At 36.8% G+C, this 26,206-nt stretch overlaps 1 protein-coding gene, 1 non-coding gene and 1 pseudogene across 2 annotated transcripts in view; 2 read left to right on the top strand and 1 right to left on the bottom strand.

Moving 5' to 3' along the window:
* FANCM (FA complementation group M) overlaps positions 1–26,206 on the top strand; it is a 64,017-nt gene that overhangs the window by 23,915 nt on the left and 13,896 nt on the right. Inside the window, exons 10-16 of the mRNA XM_053656836.1 lie at positions 2,959–3,165; positions 5,684–5,867; positions 9,845–10,002; positions 13,127–13,282; positions 15,846–17,748; positions 22,038–22,129; positions 22,230–22,298. Coding sequence (XP_053512811.1) covers positions 2,959–3,165; positions 5,684–5,867; positions 9,845–10,002; positions 13,127–13,282; positions 15,846–17,748; positions 22,038–22,129; positions 22,230–22,298 — 2,769 coding nt within the window. The remainder of the gene's footprint in view (positions 1–2,958; positions 3,166–5,683; positions 5,868–9,844; positions 10,003–13,126; positions 13,283–15,845; positions 17,749–22,037; positions 22,130–22,229; positions 22,299–26,206) is intronic.
* LOC119058819 (40S ribosomal protein S3a-like) lies at positions 3,898–5,162 on the top strand (annotated as a pseudogene).
* On the bottom strand, positions 9,374–9,477 carry LOC119058823 (U6 spliceosomal RNA). The gene has a single exon (XR_005084325.2). It is a non-coding gene; the product is annotated as a U6 spliceosomal RNA (small nuclear RNA).

Genomic DNA, 26,206 nt, shown 5'->3' with positions numbered 1-26,206 from the left:
GTGTGTGAAGGTTGGTTCCAAGGTTTTGGGCTGAGCAACTAAAAAGAGCTGCTGTAAACTAAAATAGGTATGACTGCAGGGAAAGCACATTTTGGAGAGAATATCAGGTACTTGGTTTTGGACAAGTTAACTTTGGCAGGACTGTGAGATTAGTGATTTTCAAACTATCAAAAATGATGGAGGACCAGTTTATTTCCCCTAATACATCACAGACAGATACTTTTGAACATTTGCAATAGACATAAATTACTTGAAGAATAAAGTTACTGGGAAAGTTTATGTTCAAATTTTTTATTATTTGAGTTAATAAACAGAATTACCCTGTCAAACTTCTAAACTCTTACTCTTAGTATTTGTACTTCTTGTTGACCAGTAATAAACAGTTTGTGAACTGGCACCAGTAATAGACAGTTCATGGGCTCTTGAGTAATGGTATTGAATAAACAAGTAGAGATGTTGAATAAACAATTGAATATAGCCCTGGCTGGTGTGGCTCCGTGGATTGAGCACTGGCCTATGAATCAAAACGTCAGTCAGTTTGATTCCCAGTCAGGGCACATGCCTGGGTTGTGGACTAGGTCACCAGTTGGGGGCACTTGAGAGGCATTGATGTTTCCCTCCTTCCCTTCCTTTCTATCTAGAAATAGATAAATAAAATCTTTACAAAACAATTGAATATATACATCTTGTTTCAAGGGTTTAAGGATGGGAAATAATCATATAAATGAGACTGGATAACTGAATGGAGATAGACAAGATATCCAAAAACTGAGCCAGGGGAACTTCCTTGTTATGAACAATAGCAATGATTATGATTCCGTAGGGAACCACAATAAGTGGCTAGTGAAATAGCAGAAAGTCCAGGAGAATGTGGTGTCCTGGGGCCAAATGAGGCAGATTATATGTGTAAAAATGCTACTGGTAGGTCATGTTAAATAATAACTGGGAATTAACCATTGGATTAAGACATGAGAAGGAAATTAAGCTTGAAAAGAACAATTTTAGTGGAATGGTGGAGAAGAGCTGGAGATAACAAGTATACAAGGCTTTCAAGGATTTTTGCTGTAAAGAAGAGCAAAAATCGAAGTGGTTTTTTGTTTTATGTTGGGATGTATAACAGTATGTTTGTATGCTGATAGGAATGATCAGTTGATAAAGGAAATCGATGATGCAGCAGAGAGTAGTATTGCTGGAATGATCTTTGAGTAGAGGAAGGAAAGGGCTGTGGTTAAGAAAACTACAGAGATGGATCTCAGTTAAGAACGTGGATAGTTTGTCCAAAACAATATGTGGAGAGGTAGACTCTATAGGCACAGGTGTAGGTGGGTGGTAGATATGGCTGTGACACCTTGTGGAAGATCTTTTTTGTTTGCCCAGTTTTTGCCATGTCATCAGCTGAGGGTGAGGATGGTAAGGAAAGGTTGGGAGCTTGGCAACAGAGGAGAGAGTAGAGTACAGGTATCCAGGAGACTGGGGACAGTGAATGGGTTAGGGAAATACGAATTGATTTTCAGATAATCCCAGATTGAATATAGCCCTGGATGGTAATCCCAGATAATCCCAGAGGCCCATTCAAGGTGAGAGATTGAGTTAGTGTGAAATCGGCATGGTTGAAGTTTTCCTCCAGCCACATCTGCATGGGTACAGGCTCAGACTCTGTGGAAAGTGGGAGATGTCCGATGCTGGAGTTTAGTCGGAGGAATGTGGGGTGAGAGAGGAGCATGGGGGTAGAATGTAAGCTAGGGTAAAGGGTAGGCAGTGGAAAAATGACAGGATCAGTGGGTTATAAATCCTGGTAGAAATTACTTAATTAATCATGATTCCTTTCTTTGATTAAATAAATAACATCTGGCTTGTTATTTATTTTTCAAACTTAAGGCAAATTTGAATACCAATATTAGGCATATAAATGACAGTTTGTAAGTGTTAACTAAAAGGGAAGTTGTTTGACATTCTTTATTAATTTATTACTAGTTATATTAAAGAATAATAAGGAGATGTAAAAAGTGGTTAGACAACCTATGCAGTCATATTTTGGGGTGGCATATTCTGCTCTCGCTCACTGGAATGATAGTATAAAAGGTAGAGTATGAATTTATCAGAGTCAGAATGGCCAAACCTGTAGAGAATTCTTATAAGAGTTTATTTGAGCCAAACTGACAGCAATGCTGACAATGCTGGCAAGTAAGACTTTAAATACTTTTGAAAAAGACAATTGCTGTTTCTTTTCTACATTGGAATGAAGAAGGGGACAGTTAGGAGGATTATCTGAAGGTGGGAGAGAACAAGGTAGGGCATTGCATTATAGGACAGTTAAGGTTAGTGCTCTCTGGAGGGGTCTGAACAAGGGCATTTCCAAGGTGTGTTGTTGACCTAATGCACAAAAACAATGGACAGGGCTGGCTTAAGGCAGAGACAAACCTGTTACTAAAGTTATTACAGGCCCGGGTCGAAACTGCCTACCCTGATCTGCCCAGTTAGGAATTCATGATCAGATCACTTTGTGAGGTTATCTTTGGTTAGATTTCTTACTCTTTTTTCATCCACATCTTCAAGCAGTAATTAAACATCCTTACTTTAGATACACTCAACAATGATTTAGGTCTAGGGTATGACATATATATGTAGTAGTAATTGCTCTGGACCACTGACTTGTCCTATCCCCATGTTAGTGATGCTAAAATAATATTTGGAGTTTCCTATTCACATATAAATTGTTTACAAACCTTTGTGGAATCACAGCCACTATTAAAGCAAAGAAATTAGGATTGCCCTTTGTAGTTTACCACAACTGCTTCCGGCTTATGTTGCCATTTTGCCACCTCTTTTCCCATTCAGTAGTATCCTAGATGCTAATTTTTAATCTGATTTCACCATTTTGAGGGAGAGTGGAGTTTGCTTTGAGCTACAATTCTTTTACATTTGTATCTAATTGTTTTTAAATTGTTTTTATTTTAGGTAGTGAAACAGTTTCGTAGTGGTGGTTACAATACATTAGTTTCTACTTGTGTTGGCGAAGAAGGTTTAGATATAGGAGAAGTCGATCTCATAGTATGTTTTGATGCACAGAAGAGCCCAATTCGTCTTATCCAACGAATGGGGAGGACGGGCCGCAAACGTCAAGGCAGGATTGTCGTTATCCTTGCTGAAGGACGAGAAGAACGTGTAAGTGGACTTTCAGAAACATACTTTGTCATTGAAATTTGAGAAATACAGCCAAAAACCAAATATTAATTTGTTAAGGTTGAAAGCCCAAACAACCTCTTAAGAATTGGTTGATTTTTGTCCCATTCTTAGAACATTCTCTGATTAGGAGAGTTTTCAGCTGGATTGTTTTTCAAGTTCTTATCCATATAAAGAAACATATGTACTTTAGTATTAATTTAGATACCTACATGCAAAAATTAATATGTTATTACTTTGTTTTATTATATCTCTGTGCTTCTAAGTCCTGTTTTCTGTGTTTAGTCTTGCAATTACAGTGAGTTGAGAATGGTTGTACATTTTAAAGAGTTCCCTAAATCAATCAGTCAACCAACCGACCAACCAACCAACAAGAATATGCAAAGACTAAAATATTTACTGTCTGACTCCTTATGGAAAACTTTGCTGGTGCCGGTTCTAAGTGATAAGGGACTTGAGTTTACATTTATACTTTACTACAGTCTTGGATGGCAGGCCTTCCTAAATACAATGTTGTGTCTAATATTATTTTGTGTTTATTATGCCAAGAAGTATTAACTAACTTTTGTAACTCAGTGGGACTACTTCCGCGGCCAAATACATAGTTTCCCATTAAAAACTTTTTCATTAATTATGTTAGTTTTTAAAAGTTGATTTTAAGCATTTATATACCCTTTACAAATTAACCTGGCGCCTTTTAGCTGAGTGTGCTAGATGGTGGTCGGCAAGAACAAGTGCATTAAGAAAGGCAGCAAAAAGGGACTCAAGAAAAAAATGGTTGGTCCATTTTCCAGGAAAACCAGTGTGATGTGAAAGCACCACCTATGTTCCATATAAGAAATATTGGAAATGCACTAGTCACAAGAACTCAAGGAACCAAAATCGCATGTAATGGTCTCAAGGGTTGTTTTTTGAAATCAGCCTAGTACGCTGCATGTGGAGTTGGTGGGTGCGAAAATGAATTGAATGACCTACACAAACAGAGTTAAGTGAAGCAAGCAAGATTTGTTAAGACAAGTATACTTCCCAAGGTATGGGAGGGGGCCACTTCTAACCAGAGAGTGGACACCTTCCACAGAAGGGGCCTGGCTTTTATTGGGTTTTTACCCATTTGTCCCTATCAGGGGGCTCTTACAGTGCACGTGTGAGTGGTTATACCGCTCTATGTTTCTGTGTATGCATTTTCCCATAATTCTTGATTGCCCACCCAGAGGGTCAAACTACAGTGCTGATCTACTATAATGATATTGTAATAGGGAAAAGGTAACACATCGGTCACCTGGGGTCCTTAGGTGCAGGCACGGCTTTCTGCCAGGCGTTTTCAGAAAGCCAGAAATGTCAAAGACTATCAGGGCACAATATTCTTGATAAATGTGATGAGCCGCTCCACTGAGGTCAGCAGCCAGGTCCCAGAGACTTCCTCTTTTCTATCTCCTGCCTCAACTGGACCTGCAGAATGATGAAATTGCATTTAGAAAATTCAAGCGAATTACTGCAGATGTTCAGGTCAAAAAGCGCTGACTTATTTCCATGGCACGCATCTTACCTGTGACAAAATGTGCTCCATGGTCAAAAATGGCAGACCAGGATTGAAGGTCATGCTGATGTCAAGATGACGGTGGTTATGTGCTTCATCTATCTTGTGTTGGTTTTCCAAAAAAAAATGCAACTATCACATTTGGAAGGCCTCTAGTGCTTAGCATTAACAGGTCCTCCAGATCCAGAGGAAGATAATCATGACCCAAGAGGTGCAGAGAGATGACTCGAAAGAAGTGGTCCATAAATTGATTCCAGATAGCATTGGAAAAGACGTAGAAAAGGCTTATCAATCTGTTTATCTGCTCCATGAAGTCTCTGTTAGAAAAGTCGAAAGGCAGGAGAAGCCCAGGTTTGAATTGAGAAAACTCACGGAGCTTCCCAGTGGAGGTAGCAGTTCTGGAAAAGCTCCTGGGGATGAGACAGGTGTCCCAGGTGAATGAGCTGATGGACATGAGACCGAGTCCAAGAGTCTGTTTAACATTCAGACTTTCAATGGTGACAAAAAAAAAATCCCATTTGTAAATGGGATTGTAAAAATCGATATTTGTAAAAAATTATCCTGAATAGTGGATTTTTCTCAGTATTTTTCATGTGATCACAGCATATTCCTGTGTAGTATTTAGTTTATTTATGAAATGATCCCAATACATGTGTTACATCTGGCAGCTTGTACGATCTTTGCATTATCAATGACTCAGTCTTATTAAAAATAGCAAGATATTAGGAAAAGATAGATTTCCTTTGTATAATATGGTTACTAAAGTAGCACTTATAATAATAGATTTTGATCAAGAGTTAATTGACCAGGCTTCACATTCAAGACAACAGATATTCCGTCTGTAAGTTAGTGGATCAGAGTTTAATTTACTGTTTAGAGTAAACCCAAACTAATACAAATAACTGCTTGTTATGGCTGATTATTAAAGAAATAATGTAATTTGATATTTATTTGTTTTTGCAGACTTATAATCAAAGTCAGTCCAACAAAAGAAGTATTTATAAAGCTATTTCAGGTAACAGGCAAGTCCTTCATTTTTACCAAGCAAGTCCACGAATGGTTCCTGATGGAATCAATCCAAAGTTACATAAAATGTTCATCACACCTGGTGTCTATGAACCAGAGAAGACTTCTCGGAAATTACAGCGTAAGTCATCTATTTTTTCCTGTAGGAAAGGCAAATAAACAATTTGACGTCTTGGACATTTATATTTTTCCTGTTAGCAGATCATATATTGGTATATGTGTCAATATATTATATGTATCATGTATTGATATATTGTATTTCTTCTTTGAGGAATTTAACGTATATTCTGGGATGTTATGGGTGTTTTCTTTGGAAAGGATAGATCCAAAGTAAAGGGAGACAGGCATGGGCAGTACAGGGTGGTTGCAACTCAGTGCTGGAAAAATTAAAATATCCTACCAACAAAGAGAATTCTTTTTACAAAATGTAGAAAAGAAAGAAGTTTCATTTTGAATAAGCATTAAACTAGATTAAAATATGCACTGTAGGCCATTTACTAAGATTAATACAAAGAGAGACAGAAATTCTGTCCTATTCATCCCCCTAAATCCTTACAATTCTTTCCATACATATTCTCAAGATCAACAGTAACATGCCCTTACATAAAAGGACAGTACCATTTGCTATATGTTTTTTCATGCTTTGTCCCAAATTCACTTGGTAATTGAGGTAGCCATTCGTGTTAGCTATTTGTCTTTATCCAAAGAAATAATAAAATTTCTCTTATCTCTATGACAGGCAGATAGTGACAGCTCAGAGAACAGGTGCCTAAGCTAAACTCTTCTGATGACTGGGAGGTAGATACACGATCTTTCTTGATGTTTACACTTCGTAGACACAGCTCCTAGACCCTTAAGAAGAATTTTTCTGGTTGAAAAGCTGACCAGAGACTTGCTTGGCCTTTACAAAGATTTGCATGCACACTAAAGAGTTAAAGAAAGGATTTACAGATATTAGGTGTTCTGGAATTGCTCTAAAAAAATGGAGGGAGCCCTGGCTGGTGTAGCTCGGTGGATTGAGTGAGGGCCTGTGAACCAGAGGTTCGAGGTTCAGTTCCCAGTCAGGGCACATGCCTGGGTTGTGGGCCAGTTCCCAGTATGGGGCACATGACAGGCAGCTACACATTGATGTTTCTCTCCCTCTCTCCTTCTCTTCTCCTTAAAAAAAAAGACAAATAAAATCTTTTTTAAAAAATGGAGGGAGAAATTTCTTCTTTCTGCAAAGGCTAAATTTCTTTTTTTCTTTTCTTTTTGAAGTTATGGTGAAGTTAGATCAAGTTATTGGTGCTACTGAGTCCATGAAAAACACTTTGGTGCCAGGGAGCAGAGTTGGTAGTGAGTGTTGTTGCTGGCTTAAAAACTGCAGAGATGTTGGTAATATCAAGAAACTATCTTGAAATATTAACACTTGAAAAAATGAGCAACTCAAAAGTTTTTCTTTTGCATTTTAGTCTTTAAGAAGGTCTTTTAAAGAATTATAAAATCATGTAATTGTATTAAAATTTGGAAGGGATCTTGGGGATCCTCTGGTCCAATTACCTGTCAGAATAGGCGTGCTCTCTGCAGCATTCTTGTTAAATGAATATCCGACCTCAACTCGAATATCTTTCTTAAAAGAAATTGTACTTTTTTATATGAGGGTTCATTCCATTTTTGAACAGCCCTATATAGAAGAATGTTGAAAAATTTCCTTATGTTGAAAAATCTGTCTTTGTACCTTTTTCTCATTGATTTAGTTTTGTCTTCTCGATACAAAGAAAGTTATGGTTCTCAGTTTAGCCATGTAGCAGTTGTTGATGTATTTGAAGAGAGTACCTCTCAAGGTTTTCAAATCATACTGTTTCCAGGTCCTTTTCCTTCTAGTCATCTGCTTTGAACTCACTTTAATTTGTAGTGTTCTTGCCCTTAATTAATGCTTTTTGGATATGCCTGTTAAAGCTAATATGAATTCATTCAGTGAGAGTATACCTGTCACTTTATAAGACTTTGCCAAATTTTTGGTTAAAATGAAAAGACAGTATATGTTTTGAATTCTTTTGAGTTTATTAAACTAATAATAGCATCAAAACTTGAATTGTTTGGCATAAATTCTTGTATTTTTATAAATGTTAATTAACCATAGTTTAATAATTTTTTTAAATGCTACTAAGAATGGATGGCATATTTTGTTAGTAAAATTCTTTTTTAAATAGTAAACTCGGTTTATTTTCATTTTTAAATTTTTAAAAATTATGTATTGGTCTTGAATGTATAGCTTAGTTGTTAGACAAGCATATATGTTAGTAATATTATATCACCTATCCTCCTGTTTTTCTGTACTATTTTTATTGTCCCTGATTTTTCAAGTGTGTTAGTGATTCATCTTGCCAAAATTGTGTGTATAAATGTAATCTATATATTAGTATATAATTCACCTGAGCTGAGAGGACTAAATATATTTTAAAGTGATCAGAAGAGTTGAATACTTTCCTATTTCAAAAGTCTTAGAGCACAGGTGGCAAACGCAAGGCCATGGGCTGAATCTAGCCCTCCACCTTTTTTATCCACCTGGTACCTTGTTTCTATTTGGTGGCAGCGCTGGGCTCTCACTTAACTGTTAAGTATTTACACTTATACAGTCCTAAAATTACATTTGGCCCTTTGAAGGTAACCATGAGGCTGCTGTGGCCCCTGGTGAGAATGAGTTTGACACCCCTGTGTTAGAGCTTCAAAACTGTTAGATCTAAAAGGGACCACTGTGGCTGGTGTAGCTCAGTGCGTTGAGTGTGGGACTGCAAATCAAAGGGTCACTGGTTTAATTCCCAGTCAGGCACATGCTTGGGTTGCAGGCCAGGTCCCTAGCAGGTAGTATGTGAGAGGCAACCACACGTTGATGTTTCTCTCCCTCTCTTGCTCCCTTTTCCTCTCTTTAAAAATAAATAAAATCTTTAAAAATAAATAAAATCTTTAAAAATAAAAAATAAAAGGGACCTGAGAGATCACTTAGTTCAAACCCCCTATTTTATAAAAGCTTGTTATAATGTTTGGGAATAGCTAAGACTGAAGTATCCTGTTTTCTAATTCAGTTGTCTTTCTTTAAAAAAGTTTTTTAAAGCTTCACAAGAGGATGTGTTTATTGACTTTTAGAGAGAGAGGAAAGGGAGGGAGAGAGAAAAATATTAGTGTGAGAAAGAAATATCGATCAGGTGCCTCTTGCACCCACCCCAACCAGGAATCGAACCCACAACCCTTTGGTGTAAAGGATAACGCTCAACCAATTGACCCACCCAGACAGGGCCTAATTCAGTCGTCTTTCTGATTGTGTTCCTGCCCTCATCTGTTTTAGGCCAGAGTTCTGCTTTCTACTGTCCTTTCCAGCTTGGCAGTTATTTTTCTCTATAGAGATTATGGAAGTGAAAAAGGAGTTAATATACTGTTTTCTTTTCCCTTTTTAAACATATATTATTTGTGTCATTTAAAAAAAAAGACAGATCTTTTCAACCCCCCCCCCGTATTCCCTCCCCCGACCTCCCAATTTAAGAAAATTAAAAAACCTTTGTTGTCTTTGCATCACCCCTCTTACCCCCCAAAGCGTCAGATAACTTTTCTATTAACATGGTAGAACATGATACTAGTTTGTTTTTTTTTTTAAATATGGAACGCTTCATGAATTTGCATGTCGTCCTTTCGCAGGGGCCATGCTAATCTCTGTATTGGTCCAATTTTAGTATATGTGCTGCCGAAGCGAGCACATGATACTAGTTTTTATTTGTATGTTATCCAACTGTTTCATGCCAGATTAGACAAAATGAAGAGTCCAGAAGAAGCCAGGGCCTAGAGCCTGCCTCTCTGGCTCTGTTCTGTTAATGACGTCATTACTGAAGGTTAGCTCTTAGACAGCAGGGTGTGCTTTCAAAGAGGTAAGAGAAGTTTGGTAGATATATAGAAGCAGGAAGTGAAAACTAGGGTGATTATGAATACTGGCTTTAGGAATAGAATTAGTGATTAAGCAGAAATGAGTACACAGTAGATGTATATTTTGTGTTTGCCTAGAACATGTTTTTAACCTCTTTTCTTTTTTGTCTTTTTTTTAACCTTTTATTAATTTTCAATGTATAGGAACAAGGCAAAGTAATTCAAAGAAAGATTGGTTCTTATCAGAAGAAGAATTTAAATTATGGAATAGGCTTTATAGACTAAGAGACAGCGACGAAATTAAAGAAATAACATTGCCTCAAGTTCAGTTTCTGTCCTTACAAAATGAGGAAAATGGACTGGTAAGTGGAACATGTTTTTCAGATATTCTTTGTGGTGATTATTCAGTAGCTTTGGGTACAGAGATGTTTATGATCAGAATGTCAACCTAAAAAATTAAGAATGTAAACAGTTTTAAAAAGAATATTAAAATGTAAGTGTGTAAAACTTCTAATTTTCTTATATCCTTTATTGCATATACACACACATATTTTACATGACCATAATATATTTACATAACTTCTGCCTTTGTTACTTTCTACCATATGAACATGTTTATATGGGCATAATTTACATGGTTGTTATGTTACCCTGCAGTATACCATAGTTCAACTTATTTCCCTGTTGTGCTTTAGAATTCTTTTCAATATATTACTAACATAAAATTACGCTGTAAATGAGCATCTTTGTTCAGACTTGTTTCTGTTTCTTTGTTTTGAAATTATAGTGAAACTATTTGTATTTTTTTATTGTTGTTCAAGTATAGTTATCTGCATTTTCCCCACCACTCCTTCCATCCCAGCCATCCCCACCTCCCTCCACTGATCTCACCCCTGTTGATTTTGTCCTTGTGTCTTATAGTTTTTCCTGAACCCTCCTTCCTTTTCCCCATTATGCCCTCCCACCTCCCCTCTAGTTACTGTCAGTTTGTTCTTAATTTCAGTGCCTCTGGTTGTAATTTGCTTGCTTGTTTGTTTTGTTGATTAGGTTCCACTTAAGGGTGGGATCATATGGTATTTTTCTTTCACCACCTGGCTTATTTCACTTAGCATTAAAGTTTAATTTGAACTTAATGAAAGCTAAGAGAATTTGTCTAAGGTTACTTTTGTACCCCAAAAGCTAAAAAAACAACCTTAGGAAAGATTTCTTTTAGAGTTACAGTTGTTGAAATATATGGCTCCTCAGAATTTAATTTTTTATTCATTCACAGGGAAAGTGAAAAATGGCAGCAGGCATGAAAATTGGGATTAGTATCACTGAGAGATTATGTATGACTCCTTATTAGATTATAGGATATAAATAGTAGTTTTGAAACCAAACATCTTTTTTTTAAAGTATACTTTATGCTCTTACAGTTGTCCCATTCTTTTTTCCCCTCTTTATCCCCCTCTATCCCTTACCCCCATTCCCTCCAGCATTCCCCCTCTTATGGGAAGTGGGTTGTTCATGTCCCACTTATGGGAAGTTCATGTCTGTGGGTTGTACATATAAATTCTTCGGCTTCTCCATTTCCTATACTATCCTTAACCTCCCCCTATTTTTATACCTACCATTTATGCTTCGTATTCCCTGTACCTTATCCTCCTTCGTCCCCTCCCCCTCCCTTCTGATAATCTTACGTGATCTTCATTTCTGTGATTCTGTTCCTGTTCTGGTTGTTTGCTTAGTTTATTTTTGTTTTTTTAGGTTCAGTTGTTGATAGTTGTGAGTGTTGTCATTTTACTGTTCATAGTTTTGATCTTCTTTTTCTTAGATAAGTTCCTTTAACATTTCATATAATAAGGGCTTGGTGATGATGAACTCCTTTAACTTGACCTGATCTGAGAAGCACTTTATCTGCCTTTCCATTCTAAATGATAGCTTTGCTGGATAGGGTAATCTAGGTTGTAGGTCCTTGTTCTTCATGACTTTGAATACTTTCCAGCCCCTTCTTGCCTGCAAGATTTTTTTTTTTTTTTTTGAGAAATCAGCTAATAGTCTTATGGGAATGCCTTTGTAGGAACTCTCTTTTTTTCTCTTGCCACTTTTAAAATTCTCTTCTTATCTATAATCCTTATCAGTTTAATTAGGTTGTGTCTTGTTGTGTTCCTCTTTGGGTTTAACTTGTTTCGGACTCTCTCAGCTTCCTGGACTGGTATATGTACTTCCTTTACCAGATTGGAGAAGTTCTCCTTCATTATATGTTCAAATAAGTTTTCAAATTCTTGTTCTTCCTCTTCTCTTTCTGATGCTGCTATGATTCGGATGTTGGAACATTTAAAGTTGTCCCAGAAGTCCCTAAGCCTCTCCTCTTTTTTTTGAATTCTTGTTCTTCATTCTGTTCTGGTTGAGTGTTTATTTCTTCCTTTTGTTCCAAATGGTTGATTTGAGTCTTGGTTTCCATTCCTTCACTGTTGGTTCCTTGTATATTTTGCTTTATTTCACTTTGTATAGCCTTTACGTCCTCATTTTGTGGCTGTAGTCACTCATTTCTGTGAGCATCCTGATTACCAGTGTTTTGAACTTTACATCTGATAGGTTGGCCATCTCCTTGTTGCTTAGTTCTTTTTCTGGAGTTTTGATCTGTTCTTTCATTTGGGCCATATTTCTTTGTCTGGGAGCACCTGTTATGTTGTAAGGGGTAGAGCCTTCGGTATTTGCCAGGGCAGGGCAACCCACTTCACTGCGCTGCACTCTGGTCCTATGTGTGGTGGAGGCATCATAGAATAACACTGCTTACTCAGCTTTACCCCCACTTTCAAGAGACTAGCAGTTTCCTCCGCCACCACAACCCCCACAGGATTTTACAACCAGAGGTTCTGAGCCTTTATTTTCCCCACGCTAAAACCCTGGGTTGTGTGGTCCCATCTTGCTTCCCAGCTGTTCCTTCCAAGTTTATCTGTGCCACCTGGTCCTCCAGCCCCAGGCTCCCCTGCCCTGTCCTCCAGCCTCACACTGCCACACCTCCTCTCTGCCCTGGCTGCTCGTCTCCACCCCTCCTTCCAGTCCGGATGAATGTTTCTTTTTTAACTCCTTGGCTGTTGGACTTTCATACAGTTTGTTTTTATGGCAGTTCTGGTTGTTTTTTGTTTTTAAATTGGTTGTTTCCTTCTTTTGGTTGTGCGAGGAAGTGAAGTTTATCTACCTACACCTCCATCTGGGCCAGAGCTCATTTTCTTCAATATTATTCTTAACACAGAACTGTATAAACAGGACTATGATCAAGCAGTAACTCATATAACATTTATTTTTAAAATGCATTTAAAATGCTTTGTTTTATGAAATTCTTTGTTTTCTCGAGATTTTAATTGATAGTATCTAAATGAGTTCAAATGATTTATGTTAGGCTGATTTTCATTGTATTACGTGTTTTTTTTAAAAAATCAGTTTGTGAAATCTGAGTGCTTTTTTTAATCATTTTTGTTACTTTTAAAATAATTAATCAAGACTCAAGAACCAAGCCGTGGAACTCATCAACTCTCTCTCTCTGAATGGAGACTATGGCAAGATCATCCTCTTCCTACGTATCAAGTTGACCATTCAGATCGATGCCATCATTTTATAAGTATTATGCAAATGATAGAGGGAATGAGACATGAGGAGGTAGGGTTTGATTGTATCTTTCTCTTGCTGGTGTCATGGTGAAAGTAGAACACTTAATTGTTATTCTTCTTAATTTGAAGTCATTATTATAAGAAGTATTTATTATAAATAATGATAGCTGGAATATTATTTTATATAGCTCCTTTCTCCTCAATAAGGAACCAGTTTTCTGTTGTAGAAGGAGACTTAATTAGAAGAATATCATCTGTATATTATTGATAGACCAGAGTAAAATTTTAATATGTTTAATAATTTATATATACTTTGTAAAGCTAATTTAGGATTTTTGTTAGACGGGATTTATTGAAATGTTGTCTGTCGCATGAGTCATTTGGTATATCTCTCATATTCTGGTGGTAGTTTGGAGAACTGTTCATTTTTTGAGAGTCAGAATGATGAACTTATTATGAGGGTGAAATCCAAAATGCCTTGGATAGAATCCTAACACTACCTCTTACTAATTGTGCATCTGTTAACCTTTTTGTGCCTCAGTTTCACGTATAAAATGGGGGTAATGATAATATCTTTTTCATAGGACTGTTGTGAGAATTAAAAGATTTTGATATGTAAAAAAAAAGATTTTGATATGTGTCAAGCACTTAGAACAGTACCTCACACATAGTAAGTACTCAGTAGATTGTAGCTGCCTTTTTTTATTATTAGTTATTGTTCATGAATACATGTAAATAAAGGAATAAGTTGTGAATCTGAGTAAAACCTGTGCCATCAAATTATTTTTTAAAGGTTTTATTTATTTATTTTTAGAGATAGGGGAAGAAAGGGAGAAAGAGGGAGAGAAACATTATCAGTCGGTTGTGTCTTGCATGCTTGCAGCTGGGGACCTGGCCCACGATGTGCCCTGGCACGTGCCCTGATGGGGAATCACACCAGAGATTTTTCTGTTCACAGGCTGGTGCTCAGTCCACTGAGCCACACCAGCTAGGGCTATACTATCAAATTAAAACGTATTTTTTTAGTGTCCTATATATGCCTTGCTCTGTTCTCGTCCTGGAAGCTACATTAGTGAAGTAGTCAGATAAAGTATTCTGTATTCTGTCAGTGGGAACATACATACTACCAAGGAGACAGGCATTTTGTCATTAATATTCGTTGTATTTACTATTCAAAAATTAGAGGTAACTGGTTAAGTCCCTGAGTAGTAGAGTGATGTGGACCCCAGCCCACAGCGTCCGTGTGAATTGTTATGGATGAAATGAGACATTCACACGGACTACCAAGTCCCATGGAGGAAAAGGGACAGCATGGCTTTTCTCTCAAGGGGAGCATGGCAGCCTCCGCCATGACCGGCCTTTATTGGGTTTATTAGCACATTAAATGATGGTCCTCATTTACTATGCACAGGTTGCTTTAGGTGGTTACCTTTTACAGAAAACAAAAGAGCCAGTGCCGCTAATCACATCACAGAAGAGGGATATTTGCAAATGAAGAGGACAAAAATGGTTGGTCCAGTTACACTGGTACTAGGAAGCTTTAGCATGGATTTTAGGAAGTTACTTTGCAGTAAACGTTTGCCACAAATCCGGGTGAGGGAGTTTTTAGCAAAAAGCAAGACTCAAAGCAGCCTAGGCATGTTGCAGGCCTGATTCCCTACAGGAGAACCTATCTGTGGGCATGGGTCCTGTGCATCTTTGAGTGGGAGCTGGGCCCACGTCATGCAGAACAGTCTCCTACAGGAGAGGAATTGTGACCTAAAGTAACATTCATGGGGAAGAGGGAAGGATGAGCCAAGAGTGGTGGGGACTATACTATAGTTTTGAACTTAGAGATAAGCAAGACTTAGAATTCACAGTAAGAGTTCTTGGTTGGGAAATTTGTTAAAAATGGTATATACTAGCCTATAGCCTGGTAGACAGACAAGTACCATTATTTCAGATGTTCTAACAATTGTTCTTAGTATACCTTCAAAAAGAGAAGAAATTTAACATGGAAGTGTGCCTTACATTTATATAGTCAATACATAAATTTCATCAATATTTGTTTTCAATTAAGTATTAGAAGTGAGGAAACTTACTGTTTATAATCTTCTGTGCATTCATTAAATTTGTTCTTTCTACAAATAGTTATTATGGGTCTTCCATGTATTATATTAACTACTGGTCATACAAAAATATTACGTGATTAATTTTAAAAATTATGGTAATTTCATAGTAGTGTCATTTATAATTCTATTTGGTTTATTACAATAATTTTTAAGGTATAAAAGAAAATCATTTGAATGATGTAATATTGTTTGGAAAATGTTTTAACGTAGAGTAAAACTCATCTCTTAGAATTGGATTTTTTGGCCCTGGCTGGTGTAGCTCGGTGGATGGAATACGGGCCTGTGAACCAAGGGATCAAGGTTTGATTCCCAGTCAGGGCACATGCCTGGGTTGTGGACCAGGTCCCCAGTAGGGGGCAAGTGAGAGGCAACCACACATTGATGTTTCTCTCCATCTCTTCCCCTCTCTCTGAAAATAAATAAATAAATAAAATATTTAAAAGAGAGAATTGGCTTTTGTGTTTTGTTTTCTTGTGACTTTTTCATTTTCTTTCTTTATAGGGAGAATGCAGCTATGAATTGAATATTAAATCTTATTTACAAATGGAAGATGTTAGCTCGACATTTACTGCTCACAGAAACAAATATAATCTTCTTGCCAATGGCACCTTTACTAGTAACAAGAAATCTTCATTTACAAAGAATATAAATGAAGGCAGTTCAGTCTCAGTGACAGAATCTGATGAAGAATGTGCTGAAATTTTTCAACAAACTCGTATCAAACCTATTAAAATTGTTTCTCTAAAGAGAAAAGCTTCTAAAAAACTGAAAAAAGATCAGCATCAAAAAAATAATACTGATGTTATGAGTTCTTTAGCTCCTGATGGCAATTCTACTGGTGAAAATATTTTTCAGATAGACCTCAATGATAAAAGGACACCAGGTACAGATGAAGTGGCCACCCCATGCACTGTCACTGCAGACATTGTAAATCACCCCTGTGGGTCGTTAACCGAATGTCAGATTACAAACAAATGTGTTAGTGCACTTGCTGGACATTCTTTAGATTCTGGTTATAATAGTTTCAGTGATGAGAAATCTGTTTTATCTAGCTTATGTCTTTCGTTTGAGGAAGACCTTGCTATAGCTAGAGCAGATGACCGATTTTATAATTGTTATTCACCAACAAAAGAGGTGCTAGTTAAGGTAGAGGAATTTTTATCTCATTCTCCTCCACCTCTCAGTGCACTCTCAAATTTGGAACATGAAATTACTAAGGGTTCTGCCCTTGAAAATTTGCTTTACCTACCCCACACAGAGTATTTACAAAAAAATAAATCTACCTGCTTGATGTCACATTCAGCTATAAGTTCTAAACAGAATTCAGAATTGAATTCACTTAAATTCAGTAATCATCCTTCTGAAAAAAGTTTCATTTATAGTACAACTAATGCTAAGATTTTTAATGAGCCAAGCTTCTGTGACTATGATGATAAAGTGCATAAAGATGTTAAAAACGAAAATTTAGTATCCAGCAATCATACTCAAATAAACATAGGCTCTTCACAGTATTTCGTTGAAGAAAATAATCATGGTGTTGATAGCAATGGGCACTCCGAATTGCTCACTGATCAGAATGAGAGTTTACAACTATTTGAAGATACAGAGTTTGATGATGTGAACCTTTCTCCCTCAAATAATGAATGTAAATCTCCATGTGTGTCAGACAAAACTTGTGTAAACAAAATGGCACCAGTGTCTCAGTTCTTAATTTCTGATGAACTCTTGCTAGACAGTGATTCTGAACCACAAGATCAAATTATCTATGATTCTAAGAGCCGGAAATCTCATGAAGATGTGACAGGTGTACATGAGGAAAAACTACAGAGTGATGAATATGTTTATGACTGCTCTAAGGACTTATTTTCTATTACCTTTGATTTAGGATTCAGTGTTCCAGATTCTGATGATGAAATATTAGAACATGCATCACACACAAATAAGAATAAAATTTTAGATGACCTATCTGGGAGGTGTTTAGATATCAAGGAGATAAGTGATGCAAATTATGCTTCAAATCAAGCCATAATAGCAAGAGGTCATGTTGATAGTTGTAAGAGTAGATCCATTGCTGTCTCATCAAGTGAAGATAAGCAGAGTCCAGTTTCTGTGCATTTTCCACTGAGTACTGTCAAAAATGAAGAATTTATGTCTCCTGGTTATTCTCAATTTACTTTGCCAGTAGGGGAAAAGGTTATGAGTACACCACTTTTTGAGTTAAACACATTGAACTCTAAAAAGAGAAAGGAAATGCCTAGGATGCTGGATTCTAATAAGGGAAAGGAAAATCTACAAAGTGTCGAAGAAACACTGAATTCAACTTTTGATGATTCAGGCTTTTCTATAGAAAAGGCTAAAGATGAGGAACAAATCAGTCTACATCAAACCTGTAATTCTGTTGGAGGTAAGAGTTCATTTTATAAAACATACATTTTTCTAGAGTAATTACTCTGAATAAGCTTCTGTAATTTCTTAATGTATAATTTATCAGTGTATAGTATATTAAATTAGATAATTGATATATGATATATTTCTTTAGTTGATTCTTACTGATATGAGATTTATTTTTATCTACATATACATGGCATGCATGCTGTGGGGAAGGTATTACACTGTGAAATGTAGAAGTGTAAGATTTGGCCTTAGCCCTTGATTGTAAAACAAGCAATTGTGTGATATATACATTTGAAAAGATACCAGTAACAATGTATAAATATCTACTAAAGGAATAAAAAGATAGTGGATTTTTTTTATTGCTCAACTACAGTTGTCTCCATTTCCTCCCTACCACTCCCCACTGCCCTGCTCATCCCCACCTCCCACTCTCGATCCTGCCCGCCTTTGTCCTTGTCCATGTGTCCTTTATACATGTCCCTTGATGACCCTTCCCCTTCTTTCCCCGTTATTCCCCCACCCCCTCCCCTCTGGTTACTGTCCGTGTGTTCTTTATTTCAATGTCTCTGATTCTATTCTGCTTGTGCTAAGTGAAATAAACTAGGTAGTGAAAGATAGTGAATATTTAGGAGATACAGAAAATGTCAAAATTTTGAACTGGATTCGATAAAAAAATTTTTATCTTAAAAAATTTTGGCTTCTTGGGAATATGGAATGTGTTGAACATAATAAAGAGAGAATTTAGATGTTATAAAATGGTGGAGAAAAGTGTGAGAAGCAAAGTGTAAGATTTTGTGGGCATAGGATAAAGCAAAGGGTTTAACATATCAATGTAGTTGAGAAATAAGACCGTATTTGGAGGATTAAGACAAGACCACAGAAGATCTAATTTTACATGGTTACAGAAAAACTGGAAAATAAGGTTAATAGATGCTTACTATTAAAATTATTAAGGTATCCTTTAAGTCCTGTTATAAAACTGAACTCTAGTTTATGTATAGATTATTACAGTGGGCCATTTATGGATTTTACTCCTTATGGCTATGGAAAAAGTACTTGGGGAATTAAATGAGAGTTTCTTATGCTATTCTCAGTAGCATTGAGGGCATGATTTATGAATGTTTTATTTAAGATGAAAGCTCGTTAAAAGTAAGTTTTGGAAATATGTTTAATTTTCAAAAACCGACTAGTTTTGGATATACTCTGACACATGCATTTTTACTAAATGTGTGTTGCCTATGAGCCTTCCATATTTGCTTTAATACCTTTATATGCAGTCTTTTATTGGATGAAAGTATTTTTGTCTGTGTCATATTTGCATTAAAACTTTTTCTAGTATTTCACTTAACTACTAACCAAGGGCAATATAATTATGAATACTTACATATTAGGGAATTATGCGTTAGAGTATTTAATATGTTTTTATTCCACCTAATTGAAATAGAGGACTTGAAATCATTTGTCATGTGTATACAAAAATAGTTCATTAAAACTACTAGAGTAGTTAAAGGGAAAGCCTCCTGGAATTAGTTATTTCAGCTGAGCCTTGCATTTAACTCTACCTTTCTTATAGAGTGCTTATTTGCACAAAAAAAAAAAAAGAAAAGAAAAAAAGATTTATTTATTCAAGTTTATTTGTCTGGGTGGATATTTTATTGTCATAGTATGAGGAGAATAGTACTGTGTTAATTTGTATTAGTTTTTTTATTGCTGTGTAACTAATTATTCTCACAAAGAGTGGCTTAAAATAAACATTTATCTCACAGTTTCTGTAGTTTAGGAATTCAGGTGGTTCTGAATTGGATGGTTCTAGCTTAGGATTTCTCATGAGGTTATAATCAGGATTTCACCTGGGGTTGCAGTCATGCGAACACTTGGCTGGACTTGGACAACCTGCTTTCAAGATGGCTTGTTCAAAGTTGGGGGTGGGGTGATGGGAGGCACACAGGAGTCTCTGGTCCATAGGATTCTAAAATCCAGCAGAGTTGAGTTTCAAAGTTCCTTGGTTAGGATTCACAGCTTGGGAATAATTCTCTATGGTTCTTGACTTTGCGCTCTGGGTGCTTGGTAGCATCTTTTTTCCTAACAGGTAGCACCTGTGGAGTTTTCTCTGCATGCTTTTTTTCAGCAAAAATTTGGGAATCCAAAGCCCTGTTTTCATTTTGTCCTGTCTTTGTCCCTTTTAGTTGTAGCTGGCTGTGTTTCTTCCCATGAATTCTCAGAAATCTTTGGATTTCTTGTGAATGTTATTGGGGTTCATTCCATTAGGCACTAGCTTGCCCACAATTATTTTGGAGCTTAGTTCTTCTCTGCCTTGGGTTTCTGCTGAAATGTCTAGAGATAGTTCTTGAATCTTCTTAAAAGGCCTGAGAGGATCTGAGGAAACATCCTTAAAATATGACAGTGGTAGGTACGCTGGGGCACCACTTTTGATCTTTCTTAAGTCTTAAAAGCATTTAGTTATACCCTCAGCTTCATCTGAGCAGTATTTTCCTGGCAGTCCTCTAGATTAGGTCTTTGCCCTGAAGATTCCTTAATCTAACATTGCCAGCCTGAGAAGCTGGGAATTTTCAAAGCCAGCAAGTCTCAACTGTTGCATGCTCAAAAGTCCTATCCTTAGCTTATTTTTCTCTTCTTGCAATTTAGTTTAACAGCAAGAAGCACAGATGATACCTTAAACATTTTGTCTAGACATCTCCTTAGCTACATCACCTCATTCATTAGGTACATTTTCTACTTTCTGTGTTATGTAAAGTTGCTAAAGTTTCTGGTACTACATAAAGGATTCTTTTTCCTCCAATTTCTAATAAGATTTTTCTTACTTTAACCTCTCACCTATAGCCTCCTCAATAGCCATTAATTTTAGAAATTGTCCCTACAAACAATTCTTTTCAGTTTCTTCAAGTTTTCACTAAACTCTCCTCAAAAGTCCTTTGAGCTTCTGCCCCCAAACAAGTTCTAAAGCTCCTCCCAGAGGTTAGTTTTTTGGTATGGCGAATCCCTATTTCCAGGTACCACAATATGTATTAATCATCTACTGTTGCATAACAAATTATCCCCGCCCCAAAAGAAAATTTAATGGCTAAAAACAACAAACATGTTTCTGTGGAACAGAAATTTTAAATTTTATTTTATTATTTTAATTGTTGTTCAAGTACAGTTTTCTGCCCTTTGCCCCCATCCCAGCCCACCCCCCCAGCACTACCCTCCTCTCTCCCATCTCTACCCCCCCTTGTTATTGTCCATGTGTCCTTTATACTAGTTCCTGCAAACCCTTCCCCCTTTTAAAAACTTTTTTTAAAAGATTTTTTTATTTGTTTATTTTAGAGAGGGAAAGGGAGGGAGAAAGGGAGAGAAACATCAATGTGTCATTGCCTGTCGCATGCCCCCTACTGGGGACCTGGCCTGCAACTCAGGTATGTGCCCTGACTGGGAATCGAAGATATGACTCTTTGAATCACAGACCCACCCTCAATCCACTGAGTTACACCAGCTAGGGCTCATTATATTATTTTTATTTAGAAGCAAGAGACTAAATCTGCCCCACACATGAGCGGAGAGGAATTCTGATTCATCTCTTAAAGGGGAGACATAGAAAGAATTTAAGGGTTCATAAAGACACAAAGAAGTGTCTTCAGTCAAAATTTTATGAAAGGGCAGACTTAAAGCTTTGTTTATATACCTAAATATTTGAAGCATCTCATTTCATACACAGGAGTTTTGTTTTTTAGTAATCTTTTCATTCCCCCAGATGTGTTCTAGTTGCAATACTTTGGTGTTTACCTTACCAGTGTTTAATTTCTTGTGTGTGCACAAACATATGTATATGCACATATATACTATGTACATACATGCATGCATGCACACATTAAACTTTCTTTATATACATTGTTTTACAGCCTGCACTCTCATGCTTTAACTCCTTTATCTAGAAAGAGAGTAAGACACAAAGGGCTGGAAGACTATCATAGGTTTTTAGAGATGAATTCTAGAACCTTTGACTAATAGAATTGTGTTTTATACTCTTCTGGCTTCTTTTCAGTTAATTTGTAAAATTGAACCTGAGTCAAATTGATGTTTATGAGCAAAAGTTATCATCTCTTAATTTTTTTACTTGCAATATTTTATTTTCTGTCTCTTCTCATGCTGAGTTTTTGGCCAAAATTCTGAAAAGTGGTCTTTTTGAGAGTACGTGTTGAGATGAAAGAATTCTTACTGTACCTGTCAATAAAACATACAGTTGTGGTATCTTAAACTTGAAGGTATTAACCAGATTCATTATTTTAAAATAAATTATAGATGAACAATTAACGAGCAATGAAAGTGAAGGCAGTGAGATTTTCCGAAGAAAGAGTAAAAAAACAAAAGGAAATATTTTAGAATCTCCTGAGGTGAGTTATTAAGTAATCACAATAATGTGATCATATAAAGGCTTTTTCTTTCTCCTTATGTCTTTTTATTTCTTACCCTTTACTTTATCTGATTATCTAGGATCAGAAACATAGTGAAATTGATTCTCCACTTCATGCTGTCAAAAAGCGCAGGGTTCCTCCAAAGAAGGTAAGTAAACAGATAATGTGTAGATAGTAGTATATAGTAATTCAAATCCTTCTGGAATAAATATTACAAAAATATGTGTATAGTTGAATGTAAGTAAATTTGATCTTATATAGTAACAGAAAGATAGTAAATCCCATGTGACTGGAATTTCTACTTTAATTTTGTACTTGTTTTAAAAACTATCCCTACTTTTGTTAGTACACGTCAGCAGTTCAGCAAATGTTCATTGAATACCTACCTACTGTGTACAATATGTACTGTATAAGATGCTGGCGGTATTATAAAGATTATATGCTGGAACTATCTTAGGTCACCTGTAATGTATTAGGAGAGAAAGATGAGTAAATGGATAATTTCAGTATAATCTTTTAAGGTAAGTGATAAGAAAAGATGACCCCTTAGCCTTGACCTTGGGAGTTCTGGCAAGCTTCTTAAAGATAAAACCTTATTAAATCTTAAGTCGTATTTGTGGCCTTAGGCAAGAGAAGGAGAGGGGAAGGTGCTGTCTGACAGAGTAGACAGCTTAAAGAATGACACACAGCCGCCACAGAGCGTCTCTTTATTAATTGGATGTAACTACAAAGAGTGCCAGGAAGTAAAATTAGAGAAAAATCTGGGTCTGTTTTTGGAAGGCTTTATTCTGTCATTTGCTTACTGAATGGGTTTAAAAGGAAGAAAGGAAGGAGTCCAATATGATTCTAGTGTTTGGCTTGAGCTGCTTGGCAGATGTGTCAAAAATCTAAAGAAGACAAGAAAGAAAAGTTCAGTGTTGAACGTGTTTGCATTTGAGGTTTTTGTGTGGCAGTGAAATGTCAGTGTGTGGCGGGCATTGGTGACTATGTGAATACGAAGTTTGGGTAGGAGGCAGGTCTTAAGGCTGATAATGCTCATACGTCATCAATTTATAGCTGATAACTACATTTTGAGATTAGGATATCTTGGGTGCTTTAATTCTCTGGTAAAATATAGAATCATTTGTGCAAAATTAATTAAAATTGCAACCAGTCTGAAACTAGAAAAGTTGGCATTTGTGCTTCTGAGACAGGAAAAGCAGGTGTTCGTGCTGCCTGTCTCCTGCCAAACCCAATGAGCAGAGACAGGGATTGAATCTTTATAGGTGCTTTATTCGTATGGCCTGTGATCTGAAAAGACAGTGGGTTTGTACCCTAACATACCATCTTGTCTTTCTTTCCAGGCCAAGGTTTTTATAGCAGGGAATAAACAAGGTGCTGTGAGGGGTTTTGAAATTCAGGGAAGATTAGATTTAAAAAACCAGCATTCTCACCCCAGGCATTTAACTGTGCCCTAGGTGGTCACCTCTCTCTCCCTGGAACACAGTGGCTTGCCTCTCTCTAGCTGTGCCCAGGTAGAAGTCTTTAGCTGTGTCCCAGGAGCCTGCAGTTCCTGAAACAATAGCTTTTCACATGCATTAAGTACTAAAATTTTCCACTCTTGAGTTCCCCATCACTGCCTGTCATTACCAGAATCAATAACTAGAGACAAGGATTGAATTTTTATGGCGCTTTATTCAGATCTGAGAAGATGGCAGGTTGTGTACCCTAAAAACCATCTCATCCCAAGCTGACCTGTTTATGAGTAGAAGAGGGTAGCTAAAGGGTTTGGGAAAAAAGCGAATCAAATAAGAGTTGCAGTCAAGGTTGAATTGCTTGTTAACCTCCTGGAGTCATGTATTACAGTTCCTGGAATAAGAGCGTTCCAAATGCTTTAATCACTGAAGCCTATCACCTATAACTAAAGCTAAATCTTTAACTCTTGAGTTCCCCTATTAAGTCCATAATAACTTTGTATACTTATATAAAATGAGAAAAGTCACTTGAACTTGCTACTTTAAGTAGAATATCTGAGGGGCTTATCAGAAGTGTATTAAAATATTGGTAATATGATCAATCTATTTTAAACTAACTTTTATTCCTCTTAATTGAAATTATTTTGATTCTTTCGATCAGTTTTATATTCTTCTCTAAAAGATACAGTGATAGGACTCCTAGTCAAAGTTTATTCTTATATTAGTTCCTTGGTTTGGAAGGACTCCCATTGGCCTGATCCTGATACCTATATTTACACACTTAATTCTGTTTGCTGAAGCCCTTTAGTATCTTCTAAAGAAAGCAGTTAAAAAATAAAAGTTTTCATGAAATACATTTTATATAATACTAAATTGAATAAATACTATACTAGAATTAGATATATTACCTAATTTAGTATTTTATTTATTTTAATTTCATTTTTAATTATTTTTAAAGTATTTTTATTGAATATGCTATTATCGTTTTCCCAATTCTTCCTCCTTTATCCACCCTCAGCCGTGTACCCCCCAACTCTCCAGCATTCCCCCACCTTGGTTCATGTCCATGGGTTATACATATAAGTTCTTTGAATCTCTGTTTTCTATACTATTCTTAATCTCTCCCTCTCTATGTTATGCCTACTAATTGTGCTTCTTCCCTCTACCTTTCCCCTTCTGTTTTTCCCTTCCCCCTACCCACTAAAATCCCTCCCATGTGATGTCCATTTCTCTGATTCTGTTCCTCTTCTAGTTACTTGCTTAGTTTTTGTTTTCATTGTTTTTCTTTTCTTTTAGGTTCATTTACTGATAATTGTGAGTTGTCATTTTACTATTCATATTTTTTATCTTCTTTTTCTTAGATAAGTCCCTTTAACATTTCATGTAATAAGGGCCTGGTGATGACGAACTCCTTTAACTTGACCTTATCTGGGAAGCACTCTATCTGCCCTTCTGTTCTAATTGAAAGCTTTGTTGGATAGAGCAATCTTGGATGTAGGTCCTCACCTTTCATAACTTCCAATACCTCTTTCCAGCCACTTCTTGCCTATAAGATAAGGTCTCTTTTGACAAATCATCTGATAGACTTATGGGAACTCCTTTGTAGGTAACTGTCTCCTTTTCTCTTTCTGCTTTTAAGATTCTCTCCTTATCTTTAATCTTGGGTAGCTTAATGATGATATGCCTTGGTGTGTTCCTCTATGGATCCAACTTCTTTGGGACTCTCTGGGCTTCCTGGAAGTCTGTTTCCTTTGCCAGATTGGGGAAGTTTTCCTTCATTATTTGTTCAAATAAGTTTTCAATTTCTTGCTATTGTTGTTCTCCTTCTGGCACCCCTATAATTTGGATATTGGAATGTTTCAGGTGGTCCCAGAGGTTTGTAAGTCTCTCTTTTCTTTTTTGAATTCTTGTTTCTTCATTCTGTTCTGGTTGGATGTTTATGTTTATTTCTTCCTTTTGTTCCAAATCATTGCTTTGAGTCCTGGTTTCTTTCCTGTCACTGTTGGTTCCCTGAATATTTCGCTTTATTTCATTTTGGATATCCTTCTTTTTTCTTTTTTTCCCATTTTTTGACCAAACTCAATCAGATCTGTGAGCATTTTGATTACCAGGGCTTTAAATTTTCCATCAGATGTAGGTTGGCAATCTCTTCATCACTTAGTTCCCTTTCTGAAGTTTTTCTCTGTTCTTTCATTTGGGCCATATTTCTTTGTCTTGGTGCAATGCAGATGATATGTTGTGATGGGGCGGGGCCTTAGGTATTCATTGAGGCAGAGCAACCCTCCTTGCTGCACTGGGTGGGGCTGCCTGTGGGGGGAGGGGCCAGAGAGGGAACAATGCAGCTCTCCTGCTTATCTCTAGCACACTTTCCAATGGACTGTGTGTGAGACTGGGCGTTTCTCCCACCACGCAACTGCTGTAGTCCACAGTCAGCTCTGAGTCTCAGGTTCCTCTTCAGTCAGCCCTGCAGGCCCAGTCCTCCACCTTGCCTCTGTTTTTCTGAGCTGGTTCCGCCTGTGTGGTTCACCCCTGCACTGTGGTTTTTCCCAGCCAGCCTCGCTACGGGTTCTTACTGGTCTGGTTGTTTTGGTTGACTTTTTCC

Source organism: Artibeus jamaicensis, unplaced genomic scaffold (assembly GCF_021234435.1).
Source record: "Artibeus jamaicensis isolate MK-2021 breed Jamaican fruit bat unplaced genomic scaffold, CSHL_Jam_final scaffold_286, whole genome shotgun sequence".
Lineage (NCBI taxonomy): Eukaryota > Metazoa > Chordata > Mammalia > Chiroptera > Phyllostomidae > Artibeus > Artibeus jamaicensis.
Note: the sequence above shows the minus strand (reverse complement) of the source record. Positions and strands in the feature narration are given on the sequence as shown.